This window comes from Rana temporaria, chromosome 8 (assembly GCF_905171775.1).
Source record: "Rana temporaria chromosome 8, aRanTem1.1, whole genome shotgun sequence".
In the NCBI taxonomy this organism is placed as follows: domain Eukaryota; kingdom Metazoa; phylum Chordata; class Amphibia; order Anura; family Ranidae; genus Rana; species Rana temporaria.
Window position 1 is genome coordinate 73,660,713 of NC_053496.1, and position 18,858 is coordinate 73,679,570.

Consider the following 18,858-nt stretch of genomic DNA (forward strand, 5'->3'; position numbering starts at 1 on the left):
CAATTAAGAACTGAGGTGCAGGTGGAAGGGAGGAGCTTTTTAACCTCATGTGTTGATTGTGTTTAATGTTGTGTTTAGTGGACCAGTCATCTCTCAGGTGTGCCGTTCTGGAAAATGACTAGAGAACAAACATTTAAAACAATTAAATATGATATACTTTCCTATCTATATACTAATGCTAGCAGCATGAGGATTAGAAATAATCTATCTTAATTGAGAGAGTGAAGTTCAACTTTAAAGCAGGATTAAAGGATAAATTAACCTTTCGGAACATGTACATGTTCCATCCGTTTTTAGGGTGGAACATGTAACATTCTCCCGCTCCTGTAGTCGCTCGGCGATCTGCTGCCTCCCTGTGACAGCAGTATGAGAAGATGTTCCCTGTACCCGCTGTCACGGCCATGCGGGCAGCAACATTGTCAGTCTGGGGAGGGAGTAATGTTAGACTAGCAGATTTACATGAACTTGACAAACAAATTGAACCTGAACGCCAGCTAACACTTTATAAGCTGTTACAGCAAAAAGTTTTGACCACTGTAAGCACCCCTGTCCGTGTTATGGTTTGTCTCGACCCTCTAGCTGCCACTTTTGCTAGTCAGCTTGGTCTGTTAAAGAACGTAAAAAAAAAAAAAAAACTTACTGGCTGGATCAACAGGTAGAAAAAAATAAAATAAGAAATTAAATAAGAAAACAAATGTAGCCACCATATGTAAGGCCCCTTCCACACGAGGCGGACTCCGTCAGTCCGTTGATCTCCGATGAGCTGGCGGATGACAAGCTCCTCTCTGCTCACTGAGCGGGGAGGGGCTTGTCGGGCGCCACTGTCTCCTATGGAGAGATCAGATGAAAACGGACAGCATGTCCGTTTTCATCAGATTTCACCTGATCCGATCCACCATGGACGGATGGGGACGTATCCCCATACGTCTGTTTTTAGCAGATCGGATCAGGTCATGTCTCCGCTGACATCCGAAGCTCCATAGAGATGCGGCCGTTCCGGTCTGCCGTCAAAACTGACAGGCGGACCTGAATAGTCCGTCCGTGTGAAAGGGGCCCAAGAACTGGTGAGCTACAATTTAATACATTTTTGTTTTGGGGGTCTAATTCAGTTGTAATCACCGTAAAGCTAATCTTTCCTGTAACCAAAGCGGTTATATTGAAAATGCATCCTTTGCATCTAGTTATGAAATTATTTCTCTTGTCTTCAAAATAATTGACTTCATAGGAGGTATAAGTCTTGTTTTGTTTTCAACTACCCAGGAGATATAATTCTTTCTTATTGAAATATGCTCAGAATACACATATAAGACAAGCAAATAAATAAATAAAATAAATAGCTGTTTAAGTATAGTGTAGGTACACTTAACATACCATGCATTCCATAAAGTACACAAACATTCCATACATACTGTATGTACACATATATATGCTTACTTAGATAGTTGTCTTTAGAATAACTGCCCTCATTGAAAGATTACTCTTCACCTTATGTTCCAGTAACAAACAGAACATTTTAGAATCATTATCATTTTCTGTGTTGTGACAATGGTCACCAAGAAAACTAGAGAGGATAAATGTCTGTGAATAGAAATAAATCCCTTGGATGGGACACTTCCTATTTATGACACATATATAAAAATAAGAAAGACACTGTGGGCCAGATTCACGTAGCTCAGCGGATCTATAGATCCGCTCGATCTACGTGAATTAAGATCCGCTCCCGCAAGTTTAGGAGGCAAGTGGCTAATTCACAAACCACTTACCTCCAAACTTGCGACGGCGGATCCTAAATCCCCCAGCGGAATTCAAATTCCGCGGCTAAGGGAGTGTCATATTTAAATCAGGCGCATTCCCGCGCCGATTTAAATACGCATGCGTCGTCCGGGGAATTTCCCGGCGTGCATTGCTCCCACTGACGTCAATAGGACGTCAGTGGTTGCGACGTGAGCGGGACTTGCGACGCGCGTGTTCGTGAATCGAACGCAAACGACGTAGGAAATTTCAAATTTCAAATTTGACGCGGGAACGCCGGCTATACTTAACATTGGCTGCGCCTGATAAAAGAAAGGGTAAGTATACGACGGAAAACCGCTACGGAAACGACGTAAAAACAATGCGACGGGTCCGCGTACGTTCGTGAATTTGCGTATCTCGCTGATTTACATATTATTTATCGTAAATCAGCGGGAACGCCCCCGGCGCCATTTTTAAATTTAAAAAAAGATCCGACAGTGTAACACAGTGTAACACTGTCGGATCTAGCCCTATCTATGCGTATCTGATTCTATGAATCAGGCGCATAGATAGGACCAGTTTACGTCAGAGATACGATGGTGTATCTGTAGATACACCGTCGTATCTCTTTGTGAATCTGGCCCAGAAACTTCATTTCCTGGCCCACCTCACATCAGCACACAACGGGTTAACATCTCCTCTGAAGCCCCACATGACCACCTGCACCTAGCTGAATTAAGACATCCACTCCCCCAACTAAGATGTTCTTCTTTTTTGGTCTGCTCCAGGCTACCTGTTGATTGCAGTTGGTAAATAATTTGTTTGCTGTATCCCCCCTGCTGAACCTTCCCCAACATGTTCAGCCTCTCATGGAGTTGGAAGACCCTGAATGCTGAAGGTAAATCCTTTTTAAAAACTGGGTGCCTTTTTGTGCCAAGGCCGCAAAAACAATGATGCTTAAACAGCATTGATATTGTACAGGTGTGGAATTATAAGACCTCTGCAGTGTCATCATTGTCTCTCCCTTTTGTTTTTTCCTGTCTTTATATGCAGTGTACCACATTGCTCTCCTGGCTTTATTGTCAGTCTAAGAGCGGCTGTGAAAGGTGTGACAGGGTGCAGGGAGATGGGCAGCACAGGATGGGAAGCGCCAGACACCATGCAATGGTGAAAATGATCTTGGAGGTCTGCAATTGGGAGGGTTTCTCTCCCTCTCTCTCTGCAGTCCTGCGAGGTGAAGGACTTACCTCAGATTCTGACGAGTCCCCTGTCTGTCTCTGAATGTGGTGTTCTGGCTCCCTTGCTATGCTGTGTACTTCTGTGGGTTTGACAGTCTGATTGGGTTTTGTCCCAGACTCTAGTGCCACGTACACACCATGGCTTTATGTGATGGAAAAAAAACCGACGTTTTTAAAAACGTCACTTTAAATGACCGTGTGTGGGGGAAAACGTTGTTTTATGTCTTGTGAAAAACGACAAAAAAAATTGAAGCATGCTTCAATTTTATGTGTCGTTTTTCAAAACGTCGTTTTTTACTTCACAGAAATTGACCGTGTGTATCAAAAAACGACGTTTAAAACAACGTTTTTACACCCGCGCATGCCCAGAAGCTAGTTATGAAGCGAGCTTCAATGGAAAAACGTGGTGAACGTAACCTCGCTTTGCTACAGCATTGTGAAAAAACGATGGTGTGTAGGCAACTTCGTCTTTGAAAATTGAAGTTTCAAAAACGTCGTTTTTTACTTCACAGAAAATGTCGTTTTTTTTCATCACATAAAGTGATGGTGTGTATGCGGCATAAGACCCCATACACACTATGCAACTTTTTTTGTCTGATTTCCAATGGATTTAGCGAAGCCATGTAGTGCTAGGGCCTGCCTGATTGCATACAAATAGACTATTAGCGCCAGATTCTTGTACAGCCATGTAAAATTGTGCGTGCGTAACGTATCTGATTTTACGTTACGCCTCCGCAACTTACACGGGCAAGTGCTGTATTCTTAAAGCACTTGCTCCGTAAGTTGCGGCGGCGTAGCGTAAATCGGCCGGCGTAAGCCCGCCTAATTCAAATTTGGATGAGGGGGGCGTGTTTTATGTAAAACTACTGTGACCCGACGTGATTGACGTTTTTGCGGAACGGCGCATGCGCCGTCCGTGAAATTTCCCAGTGTGCATTGCTCCAGTACGCCGCAAGGACGTCATTGGTTTCGACATGAACATAAATGGCGTCCAGCCCCATTCACGGACGACTTACGTAAACGACGTAACTTTTTCAAATTTCGACGCGGGAACGACGGCCATACTTAACATTGCTACGCCGCACTTATGCCTCATATAGCAGGGGCAAGTATACGCCGGGAAAAGCCTAACGTAAACGTCGTAACTTTACTGCGTCGGCCGCGCGTACGTTCGGGATTTCGCGTATCTAGCTAATTTGCATACTCGACGCGGAATGCGACGGAAGCGCCACCTAGCGGTCAAAAAAAATATGCAGTTAAGATCCGACGGCGTAAGAGACTTACGCCTGTCGGATCTAATGGATATCTATGCGTAAATGATTCTAAGAATCAGGCGCATAGATACGACGGGTCGGATTGGGACTTACGACGGCGTACATGGCGCTGCACCGTCGTAAGTCCTTTCAGAATCTGGCCCTTAAGTTTTAGCCTCTTTGTATGTGGTTTTGGTGAATCTGAGGGAAGAAATCTAGAGAAGATTGTATAGTGTGTATCCAGCTTAACAGTGTCTGATGTCTGCCTTTGGAAATGCTGCCTGAAGCTCACCTGATGTTTCTAAAGTGAGTGGATGAAGGCAGATGGCTCATGGAAACAGACCAAACAATATAGATATCCTTAAAGTGAGATTTGTTTATAGTGTGTAGCGCCTGGTTACTTTACAGTACCGGTGCTAGTTAAATTTAGAGGAAGATCAGAGTGTAGTTTAAACTCTGATCCAAATTGTTATGTGTTAAACAGGGTCTCTATCTCAGCTTGGCTGTGCTGTGTTCTTCCAACCCCTGTGCTGCAGGTGGCAGCAGTTGAGTCGAGGCTTGGGTGCTCTTTCCCAGCAGCCAATCAGGAGGGTTTGACCTTGCTGTGCATGCTGGGGAGGGGTATTTACGGGACAGACATCATTGGTTCTGGGTCTTCTTCTTCGAGTGTGGCACCCACCTTTAGGGTGACCACATCACGGCGCCCCGGCGTTATGGCCTACCTGGCCGGGGCATGCGTGCCACGTGGTGTTCCTGGACCACAATGGCCCAGAGCATCTGAACAGCGACGAGGACCCAGTGAGCGACTGGGTTCCCACCTTTGAGGATCTCAAGCTGTATTGCTGTTCGGTGGGGAGTCCGTCTGAGGTGCGCCATTGAGAGGCTGGCGGTCCAAAAGGGCCTTGACATACCACCGGGGATCAAGGTAGCCGGACACTGAAGGATTGATCACCTGTCAGTCGGTACCTGGGCGACAAGTTGAAGGAGATCCAGGCGCAATTCATCTAAGAAGGATTTCCTCTGTAACTACAAATCAGAGAGGGCCTGTGGCAGAGGTTTCTCCCTGACGTTCACCAAGGAGGGTCTGTGGCAGAGACTTTTCCTCAAGTTCAAGTTCACTAAGGAGGCTCTGTGGCAGGGACTTTATCCTACAAATGTCTGAGTGATACTCCGGCTGCCAGGTCAGTGAGAGAGACCTGTCTGGGTACACTAATCCCACTCAAGCAGGAGTGGCACAGAGAAGTGTTGCGCTTGGGAGCAGGACTGTTTCCCTATCACCGCGCCTTAACTTCCTATTCTCCTTTCTTCTTCAACTTTACTTTCCTCACCACAAGTTTTATTGTTTTTACCCGGCTGGGTAATAAAGAGCACCTGTTGCGGACATTCCTTTACTTCTACCAAATGCATTACGCATCATTCACCCCTAGGAATTCGGGGGAGCCATGAGGTAAATGTGCCCCCAGAAACAACCAGCAGCTCCTCCGGGGGTAGTGCTACAAGTGAAACACACAAACAAGCATGCACAGCAAACAATTAACATAGGAAACTCCTGCAAACAAGAACAAGCCCCAATGACAAAAATAACTAATAAACCTAGCTACTGACTATATACAAATATAATGACAAGTGTAACAGGCAATGAAGGGGTACAAGGAAGAGGGGATCAAGACTTGATACTACGCCAGGGAGAAGATGCAAGTCAGATGGTTGCCGGGTGGATGAGGATAACAGGACAAATAAGTGCACGGATCTGACAGCAAGGGGGCAATCAAAATAGTAAAATGCTGAGGAGAGGAAGAAGCAGCCTTAAAGGGTCACTAAAGGAAAAAAAATGTTTTGCTGAAATGACTGTTTACAGGGTAGAGAGACATAATAGTTAACTGATTCCTTTTAAAAATGATTAAAAAGTGATAAAAACCAATCATATAATGTACCTGCAGTTTAGTTTCGTTTTTGTTGTTGTTTCCTGGTTCTCTGATGTACAGAGACAAAGAGCCAATAGAGGGCAGTGAAGGTTTTGCAAAACGAAACTGGATTGGTGCTGAGGGGTTTTAGACACACCTCCTTGATTAGTCACCACAGTGAGAAATTTCCCAGTACTGTGGTGATCAGGAAACCGACAACCAGGAAGTGTCCAGAACAGAGAGGAAATTCAACAACATCAAAGCAAAAACGAACAATGAGGACATGAAACCAGGACTGCAGTGAGGTAAAGGAAGCTATTTAGCTAAAAAAAAATAATCCTTTAGTGACCCTTTAAATAGTCACCTGGCAGCTGAACACTGGTTTAACTGCTTGCTACAGCCTACACACTGGAGCTATAGCAAACAGCTAGCGCAGAGATCCCCTCATATATCAGAGTCTGCAAAATCCCCCCCCCTCCCTTACAGTGCAAGGGAACTCTGATGTAAAGGGGAATGCTGCAGTTCATGATCTAAGGGGGACTCTGGTCATCAGAGTCCACTGCATTCCCATTTACATCAGAGTTCCTCTTTACATCAGGGTTCGCAGAGTTCTCCTTTGCACTGTAAGCTGGGAATCCTGCAGACTCTGCTGTAAAGGGGAATGCTTGTGACTCTGATGTGGTGGGGGGGCTCTGGTGACCAGAGACCACCTTCCACAAAGTGAATACACAAAGGTAAGGGGAAGTGGTTACTAAGATAAGGGGGGACCTTTATATCAGTGCTCCCTCACATTACTGTATTCACTCCTTGCATCAATGACCCCCCTCTTCAGACTGGCCTAGCGGCGCTGTCACTGGCCTCCTCTCAGGTGCACCATGCAGGGCTCAGTCAGACAGCTCCAGGTTGGTGGCTGTTTTTTTTCCATAGTCTCCTCCACAGTCCACACACGTCTGACTTCTCCCATAATCCCCATCCTGGCGTCACTCTCACTCTTGACTTCACTCCAGATGGTCAGAGATTGCTATCATGATACAAGAGATGGTCAGAGGATGTCGGATAGGATACAGGAGGTGGTCAGAGGATGGCAGATAGGATACAGGAGGTGGTCAGAGGATGGCAGATAGGATACAGGAGGTGGTCAGAGGATGGCGGACAAGATACAGGTGATGGTCAGAGGATGGTGGACAGGATACAGAACAAGTGGTCCGAGATTGGCAGACAGGATACATAAAAGGTGGTCAGAGGATGGTGGACAGGATACAGAAGGTGGTCAAAGGATGAGGAAATGGTACAGGTGGTGGTCAGAGGATTCAGACAGGATACAGGAGATGGCAAGACAGAGGTTGTGAACATCTGTAATTCTGTACAATCACACCACTGCCATTCTTGTCTGATAACTGCTGCCTGTACCTGCCTGTAGACATCACGTAGATGGCATCCAGTCAAGAGATGGATGGATGCATGTTGCAACCAGGCCAGGGGTCCGGTGTGGGACTCTAAATTCAAGTTGGTGACTGGAGTCGGACTTACTCGAGTCACTATAATACATTCTCTTTCTGCAGTGCACCTCCCCTCACTCAAGTGGTCCCGACTGGATCACTGGACTGCACTGTGACTGGAGTGAGGCGACGGGGGAGACGATGAGTCCTGCAGGCTGAGGCCTGTCTGTCTCTCTCAGAGAGAGAGAGACACTAGTTTGTCAGTCACTGTGTCCCGACTGAGTCCGACCCTTTTTGGCAATGATTATGGCAGGCGGCTTTGGAATTTTAAGTTGGAGAACTGCAGACAGACTACTACTGCACTCACCAGGGTGGGCTGCAGGTTCAGCCAGGCAGGGGTCCATCCGGTCTGGTGAAAAAAGTCCACGCTGCACGTCCCTCTGCAGTCCATTCACACGTGCCTGCTCTGTCCACTCTCCACCACAAGGCTCCTCCGTCCTCCCACTCAGCTCCTGATTTTTTTAAAGGCTGTCGGCGGTGTGGCGGAAAAAATGACTGAGATCATTGCTTGCGGCACAGAGGCAGCAGGAGAGTTAGACTCGGTCGTGGTCCGACTCGGGTGGCTCAGGATCAGAAGTTCTCGGGAATTTCTGGAAGTGCACATGCGCAATTCTGACCCGAGCCGATCGCCACCATTTTTACTGGCACTTTTTCCCCAGCTAAGAACTTTTACGGACAAGAGAAAAGTGCCCTCTTTTTACGGGCTGCCCGTATATCTATGGGTGGTTGGCAACACTGCAAACAGCCCAAATCAGCACAGTGCCACAAGCAGGTGAATCAATCCTAACAGTGTGGGCTCCAGAGGAAGTGTTACCTATTGTGTGCTGATTTGAGTGTAGCGCTACCCCCGAAGGAGCTGCTGGTTTGTTTTGGGATTGGCGTATTGAGCTACCTTAGGCCCCGTACACACGACCAGATCTATCCGCTCTGATTGATTCGCGGATCAGTTCCAGCAGATAGATCCGGTCGTGTGTACGGCCTAGCGGACATTTCCCAGCGGATAAAAATCCAGCCGACGGATTCCCAGCGGATAAAAATTTCTTAGCATGCTAAGAAATCTATCCGCTGGAATCCAGTCCAGCGGACTGATCCGGTCGTCTGTACAGACTCACCGGATCAGTCCGTCCGCTCCCATCCCTCGCATGCGTCGTAATGATTCGACGCATGTGAGGAAGTATTTACCTTCCAGGGTCGCGCACGTCGCCGCGTCATCGTCGCGGCGACGGCGAGGCCACATCACCGCGGATGTATTCCGCGGGGATTTCGATCTGATGGTGTGTACAGCCATCAGATCCAAATCCGCCAGAGGATTTATCCGCTGGAAACGGTCCGGCGGACCGTTTTCAAGGGGATATCCTCTCGTCTGTACGAGGCCTTAGTGTTGTCTAGGGGTGCAATTGAAGAACAGAGTATTGAGCGAATGTCCAGACAGCGAATAAAGGTTTTTTCAATGCTTTATTTCCTGGCCAACATCAACATCAAATAGGAAGAAAAGGTTGATAAAGAAAGAGAGAACCTTGCGGTATCAGGCCTGGATAAGAACCAAGCAATCCTGCTCTCAGTAGTACCAAATTGCAATTCGTCGCCACTCTAGCCAGAGTGGGTGAAGTGCCCCGGACAGACTTCTGCCACAAGCCTGGCAGCCGAAGTGTCACTTTAGATTTCTGGGAGGAACAGATATCTCTCACAGACCCGGCTCTAGGGCCTCTGCCACAGGCCTATTACTTTGGATGAGCTCAATGGACAAATTGAGCGAATCCTCCAGTAGATTTACACATAAGTCAAACAGGGTCACCAATTGACAGCTGTAACATACCTGTCAATACCTTGGTGACCAGATCCCAGATGGTTCGTTACAGTCTTCTGGATAACCCGCTTCTGGGTTCTCCCTGATCCCCCACCGTACAGCCCTCAGCTTAGGATCTTCCTAGAATAGTTGGGGACCCAGTATGTCACTGGGGCTCCCTTCTCCATCAGGATGGAGCCTCGTGTAGCGTACGACTCTGGCCAGGTGGGCCACGCTAGCGGGGTCCATGGATGCACGCACCCTAAAGGTGGATGCCGCACCTTGAACCGGGACCCAGCGAAGACTGAAAAAAGATGGCGTCTGCCACAGATATACCCCTCCCCAGCATGCTCCGCGAGGGAAAACTCCTAATTGGCTGCTGGGGAGAGTCGCTCTGCCAGAACCCCTCTAGCGCCACCTGTCGCCCAGAGGTGGAAACAACACCTCTGGAGTGCAAGCTGACCTACAGGTCATTTCTGGAATGACAGCAGCCCAAATTTGACAAATTGTGAATGGGAGCAAAATAACTCTCCCATTCCCCACTCACTTTAGCGTAGTGCCCATACTGGAAGTAAGGGGACGCTACATGAGGATAGTTCAGGAAAGGAAAATTACGGTAAGTATTTAATAACATTTTTCCATAATATTGTCGCCCAATATGGTTGGTAAATAGGCACTCCTAAAATGGATTAACAATGGTAATAACACAATTTAGTATGCAAAGTGATAACGGTAAGGACTAGGCATAAGATGACATTTGGCACTCAGAACAGCTTAAACAGTAGCAAGGCCAGGAATAAAAAATAAATAAAAAATGCACCCTTACAAGGTTTAAATGCTCTTTATGTCACTCTAGGGGGACACAGTGCAGGCCTATCACCTACCTTATACCCTGCTGTGACTGTCTCTGGTGCCCTCCCTCTCTGCCTGAAGATCCTCTCTGTGTGAGGAGGCTTAGTGTCATACCACACAATGTAGGTAAATTAAAGGGTAGTACACGCTAGTAGTTTTTTTTTTTTCCGCTTAACCCAACAGACTGAATGAAAAAACTGGAGGAGCCACTGTACTAACAATTTAATGTTAGTACATTGATCTTCTCTACTGAGCTATTGTTTTCTGACATGTGGACACCCCCCCTATTGGCCAGTTTCTGCTGAACAGAGGCCGATATGTAGACTGACATAGTCATGCTCCTTGCTAGGTGCCTGGCTAGCATGCTGATGATCCACTGGCATTATTTTTGAGTTGCTAATCTATAAGAAGTATGCAGATTGGGTGTTGCGACTTCAATCTTCTCCAAAACTGATGAATCAGCATTGCAGTCATGCAGCAAGGAAGAAAAGGAGATCAGAAATAGCAGTTGCCATTGTTGCGAGGCACATACTTGGGTAAGAAAATCTTGCCACTGGTTTCACCTGTATGGAATGAACTATCTATGCCTATCCAAATCTGAAATAGCATTTTTAGATGGTCTCTGACTTTAACATTGCAGCAAGAAATAAAAATATGAAATTAATGCTATTTATACGCAAATCTAGTGTCACAAATTTGACGTTTCTGGAGCTAAGCCTTTTGGTTGCCATGGAAACTGACACAGCTTCCAAATGTGCATCTTGTGAGAATTAATTGCATTTTGAGTTTCATAACACTTGATGTCTGTTAGGATAAACCTTAGGGATAAGTGAGTATTGACAGAAATTGAATTGGATTAATGGGAAACCCCATGTATTTTAATTATCTACACATACAACGTTTAGTATTTCATTACGCTTTCCTTTCATTATTCACCCGTGTGTCATATAATTAGCTTGGATACAGTTATATGGTGCAGCAAGGTACTTGATGAATTTAAGGTGACTTTCGCCTGTCAGAATTCTTTGTAAATATAATGTACTGCCTGGCCTTTGAACTTGGGTCAACTGGCTTATAAGGGATAGCAATTGAGGCTTTGTTATGTGCTAGTTCCCTCACTAGGAAAGGGTTCCCAAAAGCCATTTGTCAGTGTGTTTAAAAGTAGTTTGGAAAGAGTTGGCAGACTGTAAGGAGGTTGCTGTATGCTGCTATACTGCGCTAAATTACTGTGGCGTTCAGTGTGGTGGGCTACATATTCTTGTGTACTGCCTTTGTTCAAAGTTCAGAGACCCAAAAGTTCTTTTTGAGACCACCTTGTTCTGTGTATCAGCAACAACTGTAGCTGCCTGGACTGGACATTTGAATTACGGTTTCATAGATAAGGTGTATTAAAAAGGAGAGCTATGATGGGTGCACACTGGTATGACATGACAGTCATACGACTGTGGATCCGACTTTGCCCTGCGACTTGAAGTTCCCACTTCCACCTGACTTCAATGAATGGGATCTGACTTTGATCCCAACAATACCAGTCCCTTTGTGCCTGGTATGAATCTTGAAGGGGGTTGTGTCTCTCCAAAATCCATGCCAGACCCTTATCCAAGCAGACAGCTTGGCACGTCAGGGTTGAGCGAGGGGGGGGGGGGCCCCGGACAATATTTGGCCACATGCTTTCAACATGGTGGGTGCTTTGGGGCAGGGGGGCCCTGTGCCCCCCACTCAAAAGCATCTTGCCCCCCCATGTTGGGGTGGACAAGGGCCTCTTCCTGACAACCCTGGGGGGCTCCCAGTTCCCACCCCCCTCCCTATGTGAATGAGTAGGGGGTACATTATACCCCTACCCCTTCACCCAAAAAAAGTGCCAAAAATAAAGGGTGTACACAGGTTTTTGACAAAGTGATTTATTACTGCAGCTCTTTTTCGGATTCCTTCTCCTTCCGGCGATGTCTTCATCCTCCGGTTCTTCTGCCTCTGCTGATGACTTCTTCCAGTTCGATTCTTCTCCCTCCGCTCATGTCTTCTTCCGCTGTCCAGTTCTCCTCTTTTCACTGTATTTTCCCTCTGTCCGTTCTCCCCTCTCTGCTGTCTTCTCCCTCTGCTGATTCTCCTATCTCTGCTGTCTTCTTCTGGTGCTGGTTCTCCTCTCTCCGATGTCTTCTCCCTCTTCCCCTCCGATCCTCACCCACCGCTCACTCCCGCTGTAATGCTGAGGCCACCGTGTTCCATTACTTATTTAGCCATGGGGCATGGCCACCCGGCGATATCATCCGGAGGCCTGCCTCATGTGAGGTCATAGGCCATTCACTGGGTGGCCACGCCCCATGACTATATACGTAATGGCACATGGCGGCCCCAGCATTACAGCAGGAGCGAGCGTCGGGTGAAGATCAGAGGGAGAAGACAGCGGAGAGGGGAGAACTGGCAGTGGAAGGAGACAGCGGAGAGGGGAGAACTGGCAGTGGAAGGAGACAGCGGAGAGGGGAGAACTGGCAGTGGAAGGAGACAGCGGAGAGGGGAGAACTGGCAGTGGAAGGAGACAGCGGAGAGGGGAGAACTGGCAGTGGAAGGAGACAGCGGAGAGGGGAGAACTGGCAGTGGAAGGAGACAGCGGAGAGGGGAGAACTGGCAGTGGAAGGAGACAGCGGAGAGGGGAGAACTGGCAGTGGAAGGAGACAGCGGAGAGGGGAGAACTGGCAGTGGAAGGAGACAGCGGAGAGGGGAGAACTGGCAGTGGAAGGAGACAGCGGAGAGGGGAGAACTGGCAGTGGAAGGAGACAGCGGAGAGGGGAGAACTGGCAGTGGAAGGAGACAGCGGAGAGGGGAGAACTGGCAGTGGAAGGAGACCGCGGAGAGGGGAGAACTGGCAGTGGAAGCGGAGAGGGGAGAACTGGCAGTGGAAGCAGACAGCGGAGAGGGGAGAACTGGCAGTGGAAGGAGACAGCGGAGAGGGGAGAGGAGTCACGTGACGTCACCCGCGTTCGCCGCCTCACGCGCTGACCTGTGAGCTGTCTGTGGATTCGGAAGCCTGGAGCTCCGTGATTCATTTGTTATGCTCCACACTCGGCCTGAGTTTGTTTACTTTTGTTTTAATTAAACCTAGTCTGCTATACAGAGAGCACTAGTCTGTCCCTTCTTCTATATTTGCATATACTTCTCCGTGGATCTGGGGAACTGCTGAGCTGCCTGCTGCTTGCCCTTAATTGAGATCTGGAGGTGTATTGCCCATAGTTTGGAGGTGTAAAAATGTTTTGTGACCTAGCCATGGGTCGAATGGCTGAGGTGAGAGGCCATCTTTAATAATTGGTGGAGGATCTTTCCTGTGGGTCACTGATCTTGGATTAATTGCACTCAGTCACCTTTATACTGGAGCACGTTTGGACTTTATTTCACCAGTGCACTTTATGGACTCTTTTTTGATATCTTACAGTTATTTTATATATTCATTGTTATTTATTTTATTTGCGCTGCACTATTTGTTATTGAAATTTGCTTATGGGACTTTTTATTTGAATTGATCCTTCAGTGCTGGCTTGCATTATTTTTGGTTTTATTGTTATTATTATTCCAGCGCTGAACTTTTCCTTTTTTTAAGAGGGGAGAACTGGCAGTGGAAGGAGACTTCAGCGGAGAGAGAAGAACCAGAGGATGAAGACATTGCGGGAAGGGAGAAGAAATCGGAAGAGACGCCGGAGCTGCCTCAACAAATTTCTTTGTCAAAAACTTGTGTACTATTTTAATTTTTGAATATTGTTTTACTTTATTTAGGTGAATGGGTAGGGGTATAATGTACCCCCTACTCAGTCACATAGGGTAGGGGCTTGGGATCTGGGGGCCCCCTTGTTGATTTTGACATGCCCCCCCACCCACAGACCCCTGACAACCACCAGCCAGGGTTGTAGGGAAGAGGCCCTTGTCCCCATCAACATGGGGACAATGTGCTTTGGGGTGGGGGGGCACCCCTGAAACATACCAGGCCACATGCCCTCAACATGGGGGGTGGGGGCTTTGGGGCAGGGGGCCCCTGCGCCCCCACCCTAAAAAAATTGTCCCCATGTTGATGAGGACAAGGGCCTCTTCCCAACAACCCTCGCTGTTGGTTTTCAAAGTTTACAAGTGGGGGGGCTTATCAGAATGTGGAAGCCCCCTTTAATAAGGGGGCCCCCTGATCCTGCCCCCACCCTATGTCAATGAGTATGGGGTACATTGTACCCCTACCCATTCACCTAAAATAAAAAAAAAGTGTCAAAAAATTAAATTTACACAGGTTTTTAATGTCATTTATTATGGCAGCTCCGGCGTCTCTTTGAACTTCTTCTCCCCTCTCCTACTCTTCTGCCTCCTCCGCTGATGTCTTATGCCTCTGCAGGTTCTTCTCCCCAATCCGGGTCTTCTCCGCTCTCTCTACGGTTCTTCTCCCTCTGTCCGCTGTCTTCTGCATCTGCTGGGTCTTCTCTGCTATCTTCAGCAAAAGAGCAAGAAGATAGCGGAGAAGACCCAGCAGAGGCAGAAGACAGCGGACAGAGGGAGAAGACCCAGCAAAAGAGCAAGGGTGGTGCCACGACGTGCTGACGCCATTACGCTAATATGCCCCACGTGACCCCGGTACATGGGCACTTGTTTCTGTATGTATTTTAAAGCTTGCCAGGTATTTTTTTTATGTATCATGCGGTTGATACACCTGTCTTTTTACACTTATGGCCTGTTAGCCTAAGAGTGAAATTTTCAGATTGGAGTCCCGGATTTTTTCCACTTGCTGATTGTCACAAAGATTGGAGTTCAGTGAGGAGAGTCCTGTGGTTGAGGAGATTTATCTGTCCCTGCAGAGGGCTGTATCTGCCTGTGTGTATTACCTTGCTAATAAGGAGGTCCACCTTATCGGTAAGGGAACCCACTCATAAGAGTGAGGAAGATTTCCCATCGGGATTCTCCTACAACTTCCTCTTCCCTTTTTTGGTGACTGTGGATGAACCTTGGACTCTGTCTGCTTATTGGACCTTGCTTCCTCCTTCCATCAGCATTCTCTTTCAAAGTTCATATGGACTTAAAGGGGAGTTCCAGCCAATATTTATGTTTATTAAAAGTCAGCAGCTACAAAAAGTGTAGCTGCTGGCTTTTAATAAACAGACACTTACCTGCTCCAGCGTTCCAGCGACGCGCCGGCCGGGGCTCCGCTCCTCTCCCCCCCTCCCCGGCCGGCGTCTTCATTGTCACTGTAGGCACCCGTGACAGCTTTCGGCTTCACTGCCGGGCACCCACTGCGCATGCGCGAGCGGCACTGCGCATGCGCGGCGCTGCGCTGTTTGATTGGACAGGCGATCTCCTAGGACCTGTCATGTGTCTGACTTAGATTTGCCATGATTCACTGCTATAATCTGTTAAAATAAGCAGAAACAAACAGAGACACACACACACACACACACACACACACACACACACACACACACAGCTTCTTGTGGTCTGGAGCTGAAGTGCACAGCAGGAAGATGAGAGAAGAGAAGAACAGACAGATGCACACACAGAGAATGTGAGAAAATAATGAAAGAGGAGAGAGAGGCGGGCCTTCTCCTCTTAGATTTATTGACTTCATGATGTCACAAAATACACACCCATCAATCCCTCCCCATCACCCTTGTGAGTCTTTTATTGGCCAGTTCATAGAAGGGTGGTTTCTCCTCACAAGTCCATTTCATGTTCTTCCAAAAGTCATACAGGCTCCTTCTGGGGTCTGTAAAAGTCAGGATGTGGGGGATGGGAAGGCTTTTCCTGTTACAACTGAGGAATCCAGGAGGGAGGGGGGACACAGAGTGAGTGAGTGGATGGAGTTGCTTTTTGATTTCAACAGCTCTCTCTGTATGTCCATCCAAGTTAAAATATACTTTAAGAACATATCTGACAAAATCTGAAGAATCATTTCAAGGAAAATATACACTCCATTTCAGTGGTTCTAATCATAACACAAAAATATTCATTTTAGTTTCACGTCTATCACAGCCCCCCCTTGAAATGAATATTTCATCAGTTCATTCTCTTTGTTATTTCTTAACAGACAAGGACGGTAATGGAGGACATGGTCAATATAACAAAACATTATCATAACCAATATAAACAGAATTGCTATACCTATTTGAGTACAAATGTGTTATCACCCAAAATATTGTCCGCAGGTGACATTCTAAATGCCCCCCTTGTTCACCTAATATCCTGTATAAGGCCATAATTTTATACAAAGTCATTTGTGAAGTGGCCTCTAAGTGTTCAGTAATATACTGGAATGCATCCTTGTTTACAGTTAACAAACCTCTATTGACCATAGCAACCATAATTTATCCAATCTACATTCCCATTACTAAATTCAATTTCATAAAAGCATCCATTCCCACATAATTACTATATTTCACTTCATTAGCATTTTAATGTTATATTGGGCTCTGTCCTAAATATTTTATTTCCTAAAGAAACTTTATTACATTACACTAGTTTTCAGGACTGATCATGCAGCATGAATATTCTTATAAATTGGTTCAGTCTTAAAGATTCACTGTGTCTCATAGGGATCCTTCTACAAAACACAACTCTCCTTTCCAACTGAACACCTTCGTCACTCCAAAACCTGGAAGATGACCCTTTAATCCATAAATATGGCTGTATCATACCGCATCATCTATCCATATTTGTATTTTTATTTTTAAACTATTTTAACTGACTTTCTTAAGCTATGCAGATTAACACCATTATCATTCTCTTTAAAATGACACCCTCAAAGTAAGGTATTCTTCAAACCAAATGGTGCAAAAAAAACACAGTTTAGTAACATATGAGAGAAAGAAAGAATGAGAGAGAAAGAAAGAAAGAAAGAAAGAGCAAAAGAAAGAGAGAGAGAGAAAAAGAAAGAAAGGAAAAGAAAGAGAAAAATAATACTTTATTAATAAGGGCTTTCTTTCAGATCTTCTAATGATTGTGTACAAATTACCTTTTATTATTAAAGAAAGATTTACCCTCATAATACGCTTCCATAGTTTACTTAACATAAACTCTGATATTTATTTATTTTTCCCTTCAAACTAGGCAAAGTTGAGGATGTTTACACTGGGAGTCGGATTTCAAGCTAGCACTCACTCCTGTAAACCACCACAGCCTGTAACCTGATCTGCTGTTAATGACCTCTAAGGGAAAACATCTGTCCCCCCCCATGCTTGGAGCAGATTGTACAAGTTTTAGACCATATACAATCCAATCGAATTGCATCGTTTTTCTCATTTTTAACTCTTTTTCAAAAATTTTAAAACATATTTGGTTTGTACATCTGCCAAAAATCATGTACACCACATTATAACATGACATTCCTTAACTTCCAATAGCGACAAAAGATCGCTTAGAGGACAAATCTCATGAAATCCACTGACCAGTCCCTGCGCATGAACCGACCATTGTTTTCTACTGATAAAGTCACTCATAATTACTCACAATCTATATTTTATCAGAAATGTCATTTTATAATAACTTTTAACACTTGTTTATTTTTTAATTTTATTTTTACAATTTTTATAATAATATTTTTTATAAAGTTTTTTAGATTGAACATAACTTTCATATTTTAATATTTTTCTCTGGGGAACCTTATAATAAACCAAACCCAAGTTTAGAATCTGTTGTAAACATTGCTCAAACCTCAACTTATTAATTCTTACAACCAGATCTGTAGGATTTCAGTTAAACATAAAATACCATGTTGTTTACCATTTACTGAATTGTATACAATTCTTCACACAATCTCAATCAACAATTTTCCCATTAAACCTTTGTTCTAATCCCATGCATGTTTTGACATGTCATAATACATTTTCAGTTGTTGGAGTAAACATATTCATAAACATTTACAGGCAGAATTAAACTTAATTATCTCATTAAAGAACTTCTTTACACTCTGACATTAATTAACTAATTACCCCATGTAACAAGGACCCCCCTTTGAGATATTCCAACCCACAAACCCCAGTTGTCACAATCCCATGTATTTGAAAAAAGATATATAATTTCATTCAGATTTGGGCGGCACAATCCATAATATCACTCATCTTCCAGAGAATATTTTCGAAGGAACCTCTTAATCATCACCCAGGGGATATTGGTAATTATCGGTACCTACATCAGGAATGCGAGAAAAAACTCGTACACGAATATTAGTTACCTATTTTCAAAAGCGGTCACATAATCATAGCTCATAACAATCTAATCTAGAGACTGTCTCAAACAAGATTTCAGAAAGGGATAATGTATTGAATGCTCCCCCCTTGGGGCCACTTACCCACTTAACCCTGAGGATGGCATGGCACAGCATGTGGAATAAAACCATTTAAATGTACTATGCAAAATGTTCTACTGTTCCAATGTGATACCCAGAATCTCCTCATCCCTCATTTGTGACTTGTGAACGCAGCTTCTGTAGTCATGAACGCCAGGATTTACACACTCTCTCTACCGCTTTTGGGCACCCCATGAGGTCAAGGAATTGAGGTCGGGGCACACAGGACAGCATATGAGCGGATTCTACCTTCAGGTAGGTCTGCCACTCCCATCTACATCATTCTCCTC

The 18,858-nt window shown here is 45.6% G+C and overlaps 1 protein-coding gene across 4 annotated transcripts in view; it reads left to right on the forward strand.

Annotated features, from left to right (window-relative positions):
• Nucleotides 1–2,482: 2,482 nt before the first annotated feature.
• FAM13C (family with sequence similarity 13 member C) overlaps nucleotides 2,483–18,858 on the forward strand; it is a 250,535-nt gene continuing 234,159 nt past the window's right edge. For 2 of the 4 annotated variants that reach the window (XM_040362039.1, XM_040362041.1), the window contains exon 1: nucleotides 2,483–2,632. In XM_040362039.1, coding sequence (XP_040217973.1) covers nucleotides 2,590–2,632 — 43 coding nt within the window. In that variant the 5' untranslated portion in view covers nucleotides 2,483–2,589. The remainder of the gene's footprint in view (nucleotides 2,633–18,858) is intronic. The other 2 variants (XM_040362042.1, XM_040362040.1) reach the window with 1 other exon arrangement.